The following is an 18,285-nucleotide window of genomic DNA, read 5'->3' as shown; positions in this document are numbered from 1 at the left end:
ATTTAAGATTATAATTTAATTATATTTTCTCCCTGCAAAGCATGTTATATACCCTTTCCTACACTCTTTCAAATGTGTGCCCCCCTCTAGTTTTACTAGTTGTTACTGTATGCTTAAGTGTATATGTCTATATATATATATATATATATATATGTATTCCTAAATATAACATATTCAGTTCCTATAATGTGACTTGTTTGTGTGTTTTCAGGGATGAGTTTTTGAAACTGGAGAATCAATGGGAATGCTCTTCTCTGGAGCTGTTCTTAATCTGGATTCAGTACAGAAAAAGGAGGCACTGCGACATATCCTCAAAATGACTTTACTCTTCTTAATGCTCTGTGTTTGGAGTGTTGTATTAACATGAAACGTGCAAGAAGTCCACCTGTACTGTAACTATAATAAGGGATCACCCAAGTGTCTTTTACGCATGCAAACAGTCATGTGTTTTGTTAGTATAACTAAGGACAGACCTAAATAACATTTTTCTGTCCAAAGTGTATTTATTTATTGCATGTATGTATATGTGTGCTTTTGTGTGTACAGGCATATGTGTTTGTGTCCACGAATGTATATGTGTGGGCATGCATATGTATGTGAAGGCTAGACAAAAACTTCAAGTGTCTTTCTTCAAACAATATCACTTTGGTTTGTAAGACAGGTTCTCTCACTGGCTTGGGGCTGCCACACAGGCTAGGCTGGCTGGCTAGCAAGCTTCAGGGATCCTCCTGTGCCCCTTTCCAGTGTTAGAATTATAAACATGGGCTACCACTTCTGATTTTTTTCCCCATGGGTAGTGAGGATTAAATATAGGCCTGTGTATCTGCGTCCCAATCACTTCACTGAGTGATAACAAAACCAAGAGGGTGTGGTATCATTTAGGCATGCAGCAAATTATAGAGTGCCAACCAATCACACAGTTTCTGAAAAATGATTTTGTGATTCTATGTCTTCTATCAGGGGTCTGGATGTATCATAGTCTACTCTTATCTCAAACCCAGAAATATTTAAATCTTAAACATTTACCTATAATAAGTATTTTATATTCAAGAGTGAAACAATTAAATTGGTTGTAATTCATATAGTTTTTCTTAATGAGATCAAGAATTCAAGTGTAAAACTTTAATATGGAAATACTGATGCCTCCAATCACAACTGTCGGTTAGCTACACATGTAAAACTGGGAGATAAATAATGGCATAACCTTCTCCAAAGTCAAGGTAGTAAATTCTCCAACTGCTTGCCAGAAGATGTATTAAATAAGATATACTTTTTGAACATTTCCTCTGTATGGAGAAGAAAAAATTTGAAAATGATGTTGGATGCTAGTATCCTCACCATTCTGGAGGATGAGGCAAGAAGACAGAGGGTTTGGGGCCAGCCTATGGTACTCAGCAAGTTTGAAGCTAGTTTTTCATGCGGAATCAGAGATTGTCTCTGAAACCAGCAAACCAAGACAGAACAAAATGAAAGAATTCCAATGTGAAGGGATGTGCTCCAGCCGACCTCAAGAGACACACAGCCAGGCCTGAGATCAATAACTTCTCAGTTATTGATCCCATGGAAACATCTAGAATAAGTGATCCTAACATCCATGCTAGCCCCATCCACTCATAGCATTATGAATGATGTAAAATGACTTCGGATATTGCTTTATACATTGTAGCATGTTCATTTCACCCAGGGAATGAATACACCATATGAGAAGACAGCATTCAAGGAAATGTAACATGATGCACAACTTATGAGCAGCCTTGGCAGAAGTAACCCTGGCAAAGATGAAGGTGAACAATGGGAAATGAACAATGATGAGAATCAATTCTGATACCAATCTCACTGGAGAAGCCCAGAAAGCGCACACAAAAACAAAAGACACCTATCAGAACCATTAGGCAAGTGACTGCTGTGGAAGACATGGGGGAGAGTTTCTGCACTTGGACAAGTTGGATACTGCCAAGTTCTAGGCAATTGGAAAGAGGGTACTTTGTGTCTTGTTATGTTTTTGACATTGAAATTTCTGTGCTTCCTTTGAACAATAGAATCAATGGGGACAGGAGGCACAATGATCTTTGCAGTTTTCTCTGTAACTATCCTCACTTAACTCTGCCCTAGCAAGGAAACAGAAGACAAAAGATAGCATGAAAAAGAAAAACACTATCTCATGGCCAAAGCACTTGAGAGGACGCTTACTGGGATTAAATCATAGTAACTAAGATTTGAAAGAGGAAACTATGTTGAGTCCCCTAAACTGTGCCATGGGGAGCCAAGCAGAATGTTCCAGATGCCTCTCGGTATGATCCATGTTGCTAAATAGATCATATTATAGAACGGCTTTGTGACCACCCATGTTCATCTTAGGAAAATTCCATTTCTTCAAAACAGCAGTTGTAAAATCCAAAGAGGACTCCCAAGTTACTGCAAGGGGTCCAGAATCCATATGGCCCAGTGATTTTTATAGATGAAACCCAAACCACACAAAATCCACACATACTCTTTAACATAGACACAGATGTTGTTTGTGATAAGTAGAATTCATTTCACTGTTCATAAATGTATACTTCGTTCCTTTAACTGACAGATGCTAAGGGTATATCTATCACCATATCAAATCAACATCTTGTTAGCTAGCTGTGTGAGAATTTTGACTCAAAAGAAGAAAAAAAAATCTGTTTTTGAAACAAATAGATTTTGATCTGGGTCTAATATCAGGTAGCTTGTCACATGACAAATTTTTCCCCACCTCTGGGCCATCTGCCCTAACCCCAAAGGACAGAGAGATTCAGACATTAACACTTACAGCATCTCCTCTGTGTGACTTCCAGCTGCGAGTATTTTGACTACATCTCTGACTTAGCCCTGTAGCCTCAGGTAAAGTTCAAGATAATCAAAAAAGTCCAGGGAAGAAAATAGACCCTTAAGGGTGAGAAACTGGGGTTGGCTGCCTTGCATGTCACCATGAAGGATTACGAGTGTGGTCATTAAGAGAATCCAGTTCAAAGCCAGCATCACAGTGACACTTGATGAATAAAGACAGACTGGATAGCAAGACATCCCTCTGGCTTGACATGGCAAAGAGAATGTAATGTCCTGCAGCTACTCATCAGTCAAGCTGGGTCCCACTGCTTTGCACACACTTAACCTCGACTCTAACTTGGAATGCTCTGCACTTTTCAAAGTCATCTTTGACCTGAGAGTGCCCGAGGGTATCTTCGTTCTGCAAGAGTTAGAGGGCTTAACTCAAGGTTATTACCAAATGAGAGAGCGATAAAAGTGCAAAAGTTGACCTTTTCCTCTGAAATGTCAAGATTCAAGCCTGGGTCTCTTAAATATTAGGATGCCTGCTCTGCTTTTGTGTCACATGCATACTCGATAAGCATCATGTTGTTGTGTGTGTGTGTGTGTGTGTGTGTGTGCGCACGCGCGTGCGTGCGCGTGCATGTGCGTGTACGTGTGCGTGTATGTGTGCGTGTGTTTATTAAAGATATAAGAGGTTCAAGCTCATCGTGGAGCCCCTGAGTAATGAACCAGGGCTTTCTGTTCATGCAGAAAATAATACGAGCTTTGCTCACAATGGGACATCTGATCTGGCCACTTCTTACTGTTTTTCCATATTTGCAGCTATCTACAGACTCTTAGAGGAGTCCCCAAACAGTGCACCTTTGTTCTGAGTCAAATGTTAAGGATGTAGTTCTTTGGTCGAATGCACAGATGCTCACGACCACTACTGGGATATCATGGGTATACAGAGTGACTACAGTTCAAAACACAAAATGTTATCTGAGCCTTGTCAAAGCTGTGTCCTTTGGCACAGCTGAGACTAAATAAATGGTAAACTCTTCCCTTCCTGGGTAGATTGTTCAAACATCTTCCAGAAAAATATTCAGGGTCATGATGACCTGTGAGAAAGCAAAGCTGTCATTTATTTTTCTCAGGGTGAATAGTGGCTTCTGGCTAGCTCTGTTTCACCACAGTGCCTAGACCAGGCTGCCCTTTGCTGCATACTAAATACCCTTGAAGCTTCATCTAGGAAACTGTATGATGCAAAAATCAAATCAGATTTAGAAACTGGTAGTTTTGTTGGTGGTGGTGGTGGCTGATTTTGAAAACTAAGCTTTATGCTGAACTAGCCATTCACTGCAGCTGCACTACACAGTGCCTGAGAGACAACTGGGAGAGAGTCATTCCTGGGTCGCTCTTCTAGGTAAGCAGGCAAGGGCTTCAACATTTATTTTAGTTACAAAGTGAGGTCCCGGGCTGCTGGATTTGGGATCATCAATGGGCCCTATCATCAGTGGTTAATAGAGGAGTCTACTTTCTGCTTGACACTTAAGGTACTTATTTGAAGATGACCAACTGGCAAAGCAGAAACTGCATGGGCACAACTAAAATAAATACATAAATGCATCCTGCCACCCCTAAGGGGATCTACCCACTGTAGACCCAGGTATTAGATGCTAAAATGCCTTCATCCCATAAGAACATTCTACCTTAGAAAGATAAGGTCTCGGAACTCTCACAAGGAAGAAACCTGAGGACAAAGGTATTACTTACACCAAACATTTGTCGGAGGTCTGGATCCCGGAACCGGAAGGGGATGTTGGACACATGCAGCCGCTTGGGCTGGGACTTGTTTTCTGTGTTTTCAGAAGGTTGTGTCTGAGGCTGGCCATCGGTCGGGGCTGCATCATCTGTCTGCTAAAGGAACAAGAAGAAAGAAAGAGGTGCTGAGTAAGCACTCGGTCCCAATGTCCTCTCCCTTCCCCAGTAAGGCAGGATGTGGTCCATAAGCACTCGCTCCCAAATCCTGCTTCACTCCTCTACATGGCAGGATGCTATCCGACAAAGATTGTTGGTATTATTACTATTATTATTATTGTTATTATTATTACTAACAGCAAAAAAAAAAAATGTTTGTTTTGTGCATCCACTGAATGCCCACACATGAATCTTGGATTCCATATCAATCAAAACAGTCAAAAGTCCCTGGCTTCATGCAGTGTAACTCTCATAGATCTAGGCACAATAAAAACCATTCGTAAATAGATATAGAAGAAGGAGATAAGCATTGTGGGAAAAATAAAGGAAGCATGAGGATTTTGGGTGTCAGAGTAGGTAGTGGAAAACTCATCAAAAAGGATTAAAGATCATTAAAAATAAGAACATGTATCCCTCAGTGCTGTTCAGATTCTTATGCCACGCATATATAAGTACTGAGGCTGTACAGGTAAAATATTAATAAATGTCAAAAATTTGCAAAGGCCCTTTGGTGGTTTGCAATTCATCCAGTGAATAAGATGATTGACTCAACTTTCTAAAAAAGATGTTAACTTAGCTTCTTCATTGTACAAATCTATGTTGTCTACTGCCACATACCATATGAGATCATTTAAATTTCAAGGAATGCACACTAAATAAAGCATAAATGAGTTTGTATTTGTTGCATTTGAAATTCTCAGTAGCCACACATAAGTAATGCCTGTGTTGGAAAAAAAAGGAAAAACAGAATATTCCAAGCTCTACAAAAGCTTTGCTGGGTATGCTTATGCAGATAATATAAGACTACTAGCATAGCCCATTATTCCTTCTGTTCTCCTCCACTCAGAAAGGATAGTTATAGAACTTTTTCTGTACTTTCTCTGCAATTAACACATTCTGCCGGTAGGTGGCAGTAGACACAGTCCACTTAAGTATGTCTTTGAAACTACCATTGTAGGGTCTTTGCCAAAGCTGAAATTCATGAGCAAAGAATCAACCTCATCTATTCATAAGCAATTTAGAGGCATATAACTAGGACAAAAACTATCAGTGCAGGCAGCCAGGTGTAAAATAATAGAGATTTAGAGGAGACAATCTTACATAGTGAAATGTAAAAGAAACACCCAAATAATAGGAACATAATTAGCCATCTTCTCAGCATCTCTCCTGTACTAGAATATTATTGGCATCTTTCTTCCTCATACACTCTGAATTACATGTTTAAAGTTAAGGCCTCCTGGTGCCTTGTGCACCACCAGCCTAAACCAGTTTGGTCTCAAAAACCCTACCAGCTGCTTTTGTCAATTTCAAGTATAAGGTGACTCTAACAGCCATGTTATTTTGCCTGAAATGTGAAGAGGAAGAGGATGTAGGAAGGAGTAGAAAAAGAAAACCAACTATAATACAGGCAGTTCTTTGTGGGGGTGCAGGCTGAGTAAACTCAAATTGTACTTGCCCCTGGGGGTCCCAAGGCACATCAACTCTGACTTGGTAGAGAGAGGTGGAGGGGACAGATTCTGTGCCAGGAGAGTATGAGATAGAAAGATATAAGCAGAAGTCTGTCCACACTGGGGAGACCATGTAGAGCCAGATAGAATACAGGGAGGATGAGCAAGAAAAGCAACCTGAGAGGTTGATAGAAGTTGTAGACCTAAAGGATCCTTGTATAAAAAAAAAAAAAACAAGTGGCTGTTAGAAGCCACTTAAAGATGACAAGCAGACTGAATTGTGACCAGCATGCTATGTGAATGTTAAATGCCTGCTGAGTGATTGGCTGATGCGGTGACAGACTGAGAGCATGAAAGATTGGTGCACCACTAATAAGTGAATAATAAATAACTGAGTGAGCATCACCGTTGTCAGCTTCAAGTGCCAGTTAATGAACAGCTATGTAGCCTGGCAGAGGTCCACTTGGTGAAGTGCTTGCTGTACAATCATGAGGGCTTGAGTTTGTGGCCCCAGAACCTGCATAAAACTGGGTACGGTGGTTCATGCCTGTAATCTCAGCATTCCTACAGTGAAATAGGCAGCGGATACAGGTCAGTTTCTGAAAGTGTACAGGCAGCAGGTCTTACATATACAGCAATAAGGAAAGACTCTCTCAAACAAGAGATGAACTGACCCTGAAGCTGCCCTTTGATCTCCACAGGCACATCATGGCATCATAATAAAATACACACACATGCACGCACTCACGCACACACACACACACACACACACACACACACACACACACACACCATCATTCTGTAACCCAGATTCGGTAACACAGAGTAGTTACTGTGTTTTGCTTTTGTCTTTTGCTTTTCCTAGTAACAGCATGTCAGGTTCCATATCAATGATAAAGAAATAACTATTAAACCATGATATTGCTACCTTGCCAAAGAGTAAGAGCTTTCAATGCCCTACCACAAGATCCCAAGTTGGCATAAACAATAGCTAAGATCCCAGGTTTCCAGTCCATTTCCCCACCCTATTGGAAATTTCTATGTGAATAAAAAATTAAAATGAGTTTCTCTTCCTCCCAAGAAAGGGACTTAGACTTGGATTTGTGCGCAATTGCTGAGTGGCTCAGTTTAATAAACCTAATTAGGAATTACAGAGATTATGATTAAACATATTAAATGATTAATAGCATTATGCTGCTCATGTAAAAATTAAAATTAATCATCTCTAGTCAAACAGGACTTTGGAGAAATCTTTGTGGTGTTTTCTTTGATAAAAACATACAACGCTCGATTAATCATTTTGTAGTGTACACATTCATACAAAAAGCCATAAATTGTTATGTTGGCATACCTATGGCAGAAATAATTTTTAACTGAAAATATGTAAAACGAAATCTGAATTTCTAAGGTGAGAAGGAGTGAATAGGGATGCCAGCCTTTATGGGGTGGGAGAGCAAAGCAGAGGAGACCATTTCAAGCTGAGCATGCTCCTGTTTGAGGTGACGAGTGATGTGACAGTCAGGGTGATAGAGTCGCTTCCTGCAGTATGGAAGTCCACTGTCACCAACTGCTAATTTGGATCACAGCCCTTTATTTTTCTGTGCCTACAGTTCACTCATCTGTGAGAGGACAATAATGGTCCATGACCTACAGGCTTAGGACAAGGACCAGAATATGGGGGTAGGTACAAGTGGCCATAACTTCAGATCAAGGAACACCCACCATATATACTGAAGAGAGTACTTGCTACTTCACTTGGGATCTCTGGGAATCTTCAGGGAAAACATCCTGGGAACAAACCTGTGCTTTTCTATGATTCCTAGGGTTCAGATCTGATATGTTGCCTACATGTGTTAGTTACAGTCTTGCTAAGTAACCCTTGTCTGTTTGGGAATGGGCAGCACCTGGAAAGGTGATGTGCCACAGAAGGAAGTGAGGTCACTGGGGATACTAGACCTTAACTTATTCTTCCAGTTCTTTATACTGCTACCACGGAGCAGATGGCCCTTCGCTGCACATCTCCATAGTGTACTGTGCTTCAACAACCTTAGGCCAAAAGCTTTTAAACCACCAGGAAAATACACCTCCCTGGTTTATAACATGGTATTCTGTCACAAACATGATCTTTGGGTTTGTCCCTGATCAGATTATTGCAAGTGTACTGGCTTAAAACAACAGGATTTTCTCATACCATAGTAATGAGGACAAAAACCTAAAACAGAGGTGTCCAGAGAATCAGGTTTTTTCTTTCTTTGCCTTTTCCAGCTTCTGTTTATGGGCATCCGTTGGCTTGGGGCTTTGTGATCCCTATGTGATTTTACCTTCATATGGCCATCTTCCTTGGGTGGCTCACTCAAGTCTACTCCAGCTTTCTCTTCTTATGAAGGCACTAGTCATTATATTTAGAGCCCTTTTTAAATAAGGATATTTTGAGACAATTAATTTCATTACATCTGCAAAGATTCCTTTTCCCAAACACAGTCTCAACCATTCGCAATTGGCAGCACTTAGTGCTATGGAAGTGTTTTTAGAGGCTTCCACTCAACCTGTGACAGTTTCCTGGTAAACATGAAACCAGAAGTGCAGATTCAATTAGTGACTATTTTCCAGAAATTACTATGTTTTTCTTTAATATCATCTCTGGGCTCTTGAATACTCTCGAAAGAGCTAGCCTCCAACAAGCAGCAAAAGAAGGAGAAGGTTCCAACTTAAGCAGAGAAGAGACAAGAACTGTTCCTTTATCAGGCTAGGTTGGCCACCTCCCCTCATGTAGTTGGTTATAGATAGAGATTCTTGACCCCCTCTGCCAGGGTGGGAAGCTGTTTGTCAGTTTCTAGAAAGATCATCAATATCCTATACTTATGTCTGAAAATGAAAAAAGTGATCATTATTCTCCTAATGTAGATAATTTTTCAGAATGGGACAATAATGGTAAAGCCCTATTTAGTAAGAGAGGACATTACATTAATCATGATGGTCACCAACAAAACATTTCAGTTTTGTTCTCTGTTTTTCTGGCCCACGGACATACAGAGCTCTGAGAAACAGCCTTCTAATGACACAGGAAGACTTACAGACCCTGTGAATTGGAGATCCATTAACCACAAGAAGGAAATCTCTAAGAATCCCTTGTCAGAAGTTCTGAGCAAGTACATTAAGAACCACCTCACCAGGTTCTGTGTTGGCCTTCTGTGGCATAACCCTATCAGGAGGCAGGCTGTTGGCTGAAGAATTTTCCTTAATAAACAAACTCCCTAGGTATTGGCACAGGTTATAAATGTTAAGAAAACACCAGCGGCACTTTAATCTCCTGAAGATCACTTAGTGTTTCCACAAAGACCTTAATAAAGAACCGCGGGGCTCCCTCCGCTGTAATCGTTCCTAATTCAATGAATAGCTCTGAGCAACCCACAGCTAATCCTAGTAAAATTGGATTTTGATATCGACCAATCCAGGGATGACTGTTTGAGAGAATATCCGTAGAAATCAGCTCCTTTCAGATTCTGGCCCTGCCCCAGTGTTATCTTAGTAGGTTGCTTAGACATTGTCGAGTCCACATTTCTGGTACCCTTTAACAGGTACTGAGTAACTGGGTGTAGAAACATCAGATAAGGGCTGTTTACAGCTAGGCATCTAAGTTCAAAATCACTTCCATCTTTTACTTGTCTAGTTACTTAAGCCCTTCCGAACCTTAGATTCTCCAGACCAGCACAGGAGATTTTTGTCTGTGGCTCATGAGTGCTACATACATTAACAGGTGAGTTAATACTGAGGCTGGATGAGTAAAGCGTGGTAGATGTAAAGCTACCAGAGAAATTAGAATTCAGAGAGAAAGTGGAGGTCTTTACAGTGGCAGCCAGCTAAGGAGAGGGACCGAGCAATGATTAGAAAGCAAGCAAGAACTAAGCTATATTTGGGAAATTAAAAATACATGTATGCATAACCCAGTACTAGATATAGCTCAAGGGTGCTGAGGAAGCACACTTGGGCAGCCCTGAACAAAAATAAAATAAAATAAAATAAAATATGAGCAGCAGATGTAATTTTATAATGTCTAGAAGTCACATGTTTTTAAGAGTGAAACAAAATATGAAGTCAATTTTAAGTACATAGCTATGTTAGCTCTATTTAACAAGCACAGTATGGTGATGCATCATTAGTGCAAAGGGCATTTAAATTTTTTTTCTCTGCGCCAAGTCTTTGACATTTATTGTGTTCCTTATGCTTATGGGTCCTAAATCTCAGCAGAGGACATTGATTTCTCATTGGAAATCCTTGATCTATATTTAAGCTTCAAGAATAAATGACAGCTGAATATCAAGATTTCACGCTTACAGTTCCAAAGTTCCCAATGACTGGATCAAGGGTAGGTTCTTCTGTTTAAGATAAAGTTGGATTAAGTGGGGAAATTCTGCTCAGTCATAATAGGGCACTTTTAAGAGCTCAAGTGTAACACAAAGAGGGTCCCTTAATGATGTTCTAATACCTAGAACCTGTGAAAAACTTGCTTTACAGGACAAAGAAGTGGGAATTAAATGGACAGAATTGAAATCACTTATCATCTGAGCATGAATTAGATTATCGAAGATTCATGGGGAGGCCAGTACAAACACTAAGGTACTTCCAATGGTCTTTAGAAGGAGAAGAGAAAAAAGCTAGTGGCAGGTGCTGGGATGCGAGATGTGTTCTGCCTGCCACCTCTGGCCTGATGAGGAGATGACAGAGGAAGGACAGGAGCCTGAAAATTAACAAACTGAAAGGTGTAGAAGCTCTAGAAAGAAATGTCTTCTGCATTTGGGGATGTTCACTGTCTGGAGTTCATTAGAGCCAGCAATGTTCATTGCTACAAAGAAAGCTTAAAGCCATCATCACCTATATGACAAAGCATAGGCATATGGGATTTCCAACACTGCAGAAACTTCTATCAGATAGGTTTCGTTTTAGTCAATGTGAAGGAATCAAGATAGACAAAGTATAGAAGGATGAAGAAAGAGGGAGAAAGACGAGTCCCTAGGACAAGGATAAAACAGAGCTTTAAAGCAAGGAACAATATTAAGTCAAGTCTACTTCAATGCTTCAGATAATGATCAAATATATGCAAGACTATGCAGAAGTATGAACTCCTTTCAGAATTTGCCCTATATTCTCAAAGCAGGCAACTTGGACACTATAGAATCAACAAGTCTGCCATCTTTTAAAGAATAAGAACTGAAAATAACATCCATCACATGCACAGTTTGTGTCTTCTGAACCTCTGTCATCTGTGACTCTTGCAGGATCCTGAGTACTGTTAACTGCTATTTCTGTCATTCTATAAATATGTGTGTCTTAACCCACTTCTGTATTCCTGGACATACAGAGACTACATACACACTGCATACATATGGTGTATGTGCTAGGGGACGGGGTGCATACCTGTATCCCACTATTTGTACAAAATTTCAGAAAGTTTCTAAGCTACCTAGAAGATACTTAGATGCCAGGTGTAACAGTGACCAAGAAGAGCCATTTGCTTTTGCCTTGCCCAAGCTGAGACAGATGGTCACTGACTGCCAATACTGTCAAATGCTCTGGTCCAGTGCTGATTTCTAAGAAAATGTGGAAATGGCTAAAGAGACTGGGGGAATTGAAAACTCTGCTCAGATGCCATGAGCTGGGAATCATAAAAATACATGTCCATGCCTCACCTCATGGAATCATCAGAACAACTTGGAAATCTAAAACTCAGAGAAGTGAAGTTGCCTCTGCAAAGGCACACAGCTAAGACAAAGCAGGATGTCGGACCCCATAAATGGGATTGCATTTGCCCTGTCACAACCTCTCAAGAGAAAGGTGAAGATGCTATGGAAAGTCTAAGGATGGGACAGAGGACAACTACAAAACACATACAAAGGAGAAAAGCTTCACTGCTGTTCTAATTGCTATGCTTGAGGTCAGTACTGGGGTCAGGGTGAGATCTGTGCTAACATAGCTGACTACTAAGCCTGTAACGGGCTGCATCAGACACCTCCCGTGAGTCTCTGGGGTCTTCTCCTGAGCCCTTATTGGTCATAATTAATTTTTAGCTTACTTTAGAAAAATGTCCCTTTACTCATCATTTTTACTTTAAAAAGTGTATTTATTTTTATGTGCATTGAGATTTTGCCTGCATGTATATATCTGTGGGAGAGTGAAAGATTCTTTTGAACTGGAGTTACAGATAGTTGTGAGCTTCGATGTGGCTCCTGGGAATTGAATGCAGGTTCTCTGGAAGAATGACCAGTGCTCTTAACTACTGAGCCATCTCTTTAGCCTCCCTCTTATTTTACTTTTAAAGATTTATTTTATTTATTTATGTGTTTGTGAGTGAGTCTATATGTATGAATATGGACATGCACACGGGTACATAAAGAGGCCAGAGGAGGGTATCAGATTCCTTGGAACCAGAACTATAGGTGATTGTGACCTGTCTAATATGGATGCTGGAAACCAAACACTAGTCTTCTGAAAGAGCAGCAAGCATTCTTAACTGCTGAGTCATCCCTCCAGGCCCCTAGCTGGAGCTTAATTATCAAGCTATCTAGATGGACATGAACATCTTCAAGGCAAGCATCCTATCTAATACCAAACATAGTTTTAAATCACTTTTCCTGGCACATAGTAGGTCCCCAGTATGCCTTTCCTGAGTCATTCCAGTGCATCAAGTACATCAATCTTTTTGTGCACATGTCTTCTGACTTCTGCCTTCACAGTATGGAAACCCAACACCCTCAAGAGGACGTGAATAGCTCATGGATATTCCCTCCAGCAGACTGATAAACACACAGCCTCTTTTCTTTCCGGTCAGCTTTCTCCCCTCTCTGTGTAACACTCTTCACACTAATAAATAAAAAGTGTGCTTCTGAGTAGCCCCTGCTTTTCACTCTTCTACCAATCAAGTTGTTTCTTAGGAAAGGAGAAACTTGTGAGAGTCTTGGAGGCATGATTTGATTAAGCTGACAATATCATTTGAGCAACGGTTGAGTGCCCACTGCGATGTATTTTGGACCAAATTGATTTGTGTAACAAACACTTGCTTTGTCTCTTCTAGCAGCCTGAATGGCAGGCCTTGATTTAGCTAGTGATGCTGGGTACTGGGTGGATTTACACAGTCTGTGGTTGCTCTCTTTCTGCAGAGAGGAGCAAGGCCAGAGCACAGGCTGGCATAATTCAATACATTGTGCTATAAATTCGAAAAATAATATCACAGAGCTCTGCAATATACCTATTTGATTTGATTTGTAAACCTGATAAAAAAGCAATTGAAAAAGTTCAGGGAGAAAATATATATGTTCTAAGCTAAACTGTAACCATATTGAATGTGTACAAAGAACAGATCATGGAAGGAGGGGGTTACAAAATTCATGCACTTCCAATCAACTTCCTACCCTGCATTAGACAATATTGCAATTCTCCATTTAAAATGGAGAGAAACTGTAAAAAGTTATTTTCCATTAAAGTGATAATAGCGCCTGAGGGCATGTGAATTAAAACCCACGTCTCTGGTTTTCTCACAATCCCACTTCAAAACTGGGCTGCACAGAGTCTCCCAGCTTCCTGCCTTTTATCATGTTAGCTCTATAGGCAAACAAATAAGTTAATCACACAGCTTTGGATATAGTTAATACCCCATTCTAGTTTGGCAGGGCCAATTCTGTACCTGGGTAAGGCAGACTTGAAAAACACATCACATTTCTCTGAGCTCAAGTAAATTCAATGCTCAGCTCAAGCGATAGGATCTCTCCAGAAGGAAGGTAGGGCCTGAGAGGGACTCACTCCAGATTCTTCTGCTATTTTCTTCTTGTGAAAATATAGGAAGAACATAAAAGGCATCAGGGGTCCCATAACTAAAGGACATGGGTGTCAAGGTGACTACTATATTTGTCTTCTCTGGCTACTGAAACAGAATGCCACCAATGGGACACAATGGGCACTTACACCTCACTATTTGGGAAGCTGGACCTGTATCACTAAGCCTCATAGTTCCATTCTTTCTTGCTGTGTCCTCACAGATCAAAGAATGAATATCTTTATTCACCTTCTTTTCTGAGGAAAACATCAATTCCATTATGAATGAGCCCTGCACTCATGACCCCATTTAACCTAATTACTCCCCCAAATCTAATCTCCACATATCATCACATCAGGGGTATGGACTTCAGTATAGTCGGAGGGGAAGCTCAGTTACATAGCCGGGGAGAATGCACAAACACTTGGAGACAAAAAAGCACGTTATAGAAGGACAAGGGCTCACTAGGTATCCTCAGGTAATCAGTTATTCTGGATATATCTACTGGGAACATGGAACAGGTGGGGCATCACTGCTTATCAGAAGCAAGAGTGATAGTGATGAGATGACTCTGGCTCTCTGAATTCTAAAGCATAGGCTTTTCATGCCACATACAAACCGTTAGAATATGACTACTGCTAGAATCTATACTAAATGAGTCTGTGCTTATTACAGTTCTGGCCATTGACTGCTGGTATCAATAGGACAATGTCTGATACTGGGTTGCTCTTCAGTATCTTCTATTCAATGTCAGCTACTCCCACACCTAATTGAGGAATAATCATTCTCCATGGAAGATTGCTTCTGTTTTCTGGAATCCTAAAGACAAACCTTTAGGTTCTCCAGATCAGCTAGCTCCAGCTGAAAGAGCCTGAAGATCCCTTCAGGCCTGAACATCTGCTCTCCTCAGTGACTCTCTTGCAGCTATCTCCTCTTGCTGCACAAATACCTTGCTTGTCATTAATACTCCTGGAGGACTCAAAACCCTAAGGTACCTCAAATCTCCATTTAAAAGAAAAAAAATATTGAATTCTCAATTTCACATAGCTCAAAGATTTCCCCCAATGTATTATGCAAGATTTAAATGAACCAAATGTTAATTCTATACATTATGGTAATTTTCTAGGACTGAGAAAACTGCCAAAAGCACAATTCAGTTATAGAACTTGGAGATGAGTTTAAAAATGGAGCTGATCTCAGTGAAGATCCAGGGTTTTCCTGACTAATTGCCTGTCATTCCTTATAAACGATTCTGAGAAGCACGTGTTCCAAGAACTTTGTTCTAAAATTGTTTCCCTCAGTATACAGCATGGAGTGGTGTTACTACCTCTGTGAAGTGCAGTAGGTTTTTCACATAAATAAGGCAGGCATCCTGCCCTATAAAGCACACAGTTTCTGCAAAGTGACACAATTTGGCTTGATTTCAAGCTGCAAATCCCATTTCTTGGGGCTTATTTCTTCTGCACTGCAGCGTGGGGGAAAAGTCAGTGACCTGCATGTTGGAAAACAGAAGTTCTAAGAGAATGACTCATGACATAGACATGTTTGCACCTCCTTTCCAGTGTGTCCTTTACCCTCAGGGTAAACAGTTTTCCATTGTGGAATGTAACTGATATACATTAATACCATCAGTGATATGTTCATAGAGAAATGAGTTGTGACCCAGTCTGCTTTCCAATAAAACTTTATTTATAAAAGCAGTGGACTAGATTTGGGGAATTTCTGGTTCTATAAAGTGGAAAGACACTAAGCCATGTAAGTAAGAAAATGAATGTGTCGTGATTGAAGGACATTGCACTGACAAATCAGCTAGAGGAGATGATGGGAGAATTCTTTGGCAGTTTCATTTAATTAGGTGCCCAGTTATCATATGTGCAGATGAGACCCAGGCAAACCTTTAGTGCTAAAAAGGACTAGGTTCTGCTACACATGTTACCAGCATTTGGGATGCTGAGGTTGGCACATTGATGTACATGAAAGGCTAACAGGGTCTAGATGTTACGTTGCAGGCTATTCTTGGGTTAGAATATAAGGCCCTATCATAAATACAGAAAATAAAGGATCTGGAGAGATGGCTGGGTATAGAGTGTTAACAATACATAGTGCTTTTACAAAAAATCTGAACTCAGATCCTAACATCCATGTTGGGTGTAACTTGATTTCTGTGATGGGGGGCAGGGAGGCTCTGATGCCTCTGGCCTCTGATGACACCTGTACTCATGTGTACAGATGCACATGCATAATTAAGAATAAGAAAAATATAAATTAAAATAGAATAGGTGGAAAGGAAGAGGAGGAGGAAGAGGAGAGGAGAAAGAGAAGGAGAGGCAGAGAGGATAAAGAAGAGGAAGAGAAAGAAGAAGAAGCAAAATGAGGAAGAAAGAGAAACATCTTCTGCTCCTGTGGTCTTCCAGCAACTCTTTATCTCATTCACCCCTTTAGTGAGAAGAAAGGAAATAGTGAGATCCAAACAGTAATCATGGTGCTACGTGATCCTGAATGAACCACTTACCCTCTCTGTATCTCTAGTCCTTCCAGTGAAGGTCTATTGAAATTGGAAATAAAGCCAATTCCAATGAAAAGGCTTGGTGAATATCAGTAACTACCCCTTGACATGAAAGAGAAATGAGTGAAATTTTGCTTTAAAACACATTTTTGGAGTTTCAGAGTGCGTCTGCATCTGTACTCAATGGTTTCTATTTTACTGAGGTTTGTAATCATGTAGGCCAATGACAAGATGGTATGTCTGACATTTATTAGGTTTTTCTAAGGAGCACACTTAAATCCAGTCCTACCTCATGCCCATCCCACACTATGTCATGTTTGGACAGAATATATCTTCAACATGGCTGTGCTACAAGTCAAGACCAAAAGACTCAAGCATGAGGATCATTTGGATGACAGGAAACCCTTGGTAGGTAGTTCTGGGTCACCTTAAGCATGACACTGAGTTTTTGGCCTACATGGAGAATAGGTTTTTCCACAGCTGGTAACTTGTGAAGGTGCTGAACTGGACTGCATCAGGTTTTTTATGGGCGCTGCTGGCCCAACACCTGTGTCACCTGGAAAAGCTATCTGAAACAGCAGACTCCTGATCTCTACACTTGAATTATGCATACCTAATCCATGGGTCCAAGAAGAATGCTTTTAAATAATGATTCTAGGCCCAAGGAGGTACGTCAGTTGGCACAGTGCTCATCGGATGCACAAAGACCAGAGTTCCATCTCCTGCATGGCATCAACATGATTTGGTGATATATACTTATTAACTCTGCAATGGGGATGTGAAAGCATGCAGGGCAAAATCCAACATCTTTCTTAGCTACATAGCAAGTCAAAAGCCAGCTTGGGCTAAATGAGGCCCTGTATCTAAAAATAAACATAAATATAAAACTAAAAATAATAAAAAAATATACAAAGACAACTTGAGTGGTATGCATCTATATTTCAAAAACCAATTCTGTATACTCTAGGCCAGTAAAAATGGTATTTTTATTTATCTGGACTTGTAAACATTGTGATTGGGTCCTCTGGTTTCTAGCCACTTACCTAAGGACTGATAACTCCACCCAGTGTACTGGCTACTTTTCATATCTCTGTTGCCAAACCATTGACAAGCATCAACTTCAAGAAGAAAGCAATATTCTGGCTCACAGTTTGAGTACACAATCCTTCATGGTGGGGAGAATAAAGAAGCAGTGACTATCATTGTGGTAGGGACATGGATTCCTTTGAGTCCTCTTGCTTTTTCAACATAGGCTGCAGACAGAGGGTTGGGAGCAGGGTTGGGCTATCAACCACATGGACATCTTCCATGCAACCTACTTCCTTAAGCAATGGCCCACTTCCCAAAGGTTCTACAAACTCCCCAAACTGCATCACCAGGTGGGACCAAGTGCTCTAGCACATGGGTATGTGGGGGAAGTTTCAGCTCCCTGGACTAACATCTTTCTATGGAGCACATCTCACAGCTGTAGTTGGCTGTTTGTGAATTCACGTATTCAAAGATTTTGTGTGTGTGTGTGTGTGTGTGTGTGTGTGTGTGTGTGTTATACGTATAAAGGCTAAGAGTATGTGTCTTTTCCAATCACTTCTACACCTTATTGTTTGGGACAGGGTCTCTCACGTTGAATCTGAAACTCAGCAATGTGGCCAACAAGGCCTGGAAATGCTTGATTGCCATTGCTCCAGTTTTGGGATTATAGGTATCTGCCACCATCACTGTCTTCTTAAGTAGATTCTGCAAATCTAAACTCAGGTCCACACATTTGTATG

The 18,285-nt window shown here is 40.6% G+C and overlaps 1 protein-coding gene across 44 annotated transcripts in view; it reads right to left on the bottom strand.

Moving 5' to 3' along the window:
- Rbfox1 (RNA binding fox-1 homolog 1) overlaps positions 1–18,285 on the bottom strand; it is a 2,075,913-nt gene that overhangs the window by 125,479 nt on the left and 1,932,149 nt on the right. For all 44 annotated transcript variants that reach the window (XM_076937363.1, XM_076937366.1, XM_076937354.1 and 41 more), the window contains one exon: positions 4,552–4,695. In XM_076937363.1, the coding sequence (XP_076793478.1) occupies positions 4,552–4,695 (144 nt within the window). The remainder of the gene's footprint in view (positions 1–4,551; positions 4,696–18,285) is intronic.

Source organism: Arvicanthis niloticus, chromosome 6 (assembly GCF_011762505.2).
Source record: "Arvicanthis niloticus isolate mArvNil1 chromosome 6, mArvNil1.pat.X, whole genome shotgun sequence".
Taxonomy (NCBI): domain Eukaryota; kingdom Metazoa; phylum Chordata; class Mammalia; order Rodentia; family Muridae; genus Arvicanthis; species Arvicanthis niloticus.
Note: the sequence above shows the minus strand (reverse complement) of the source record. Positions and strands in the feature narration are given on the sequence as shown.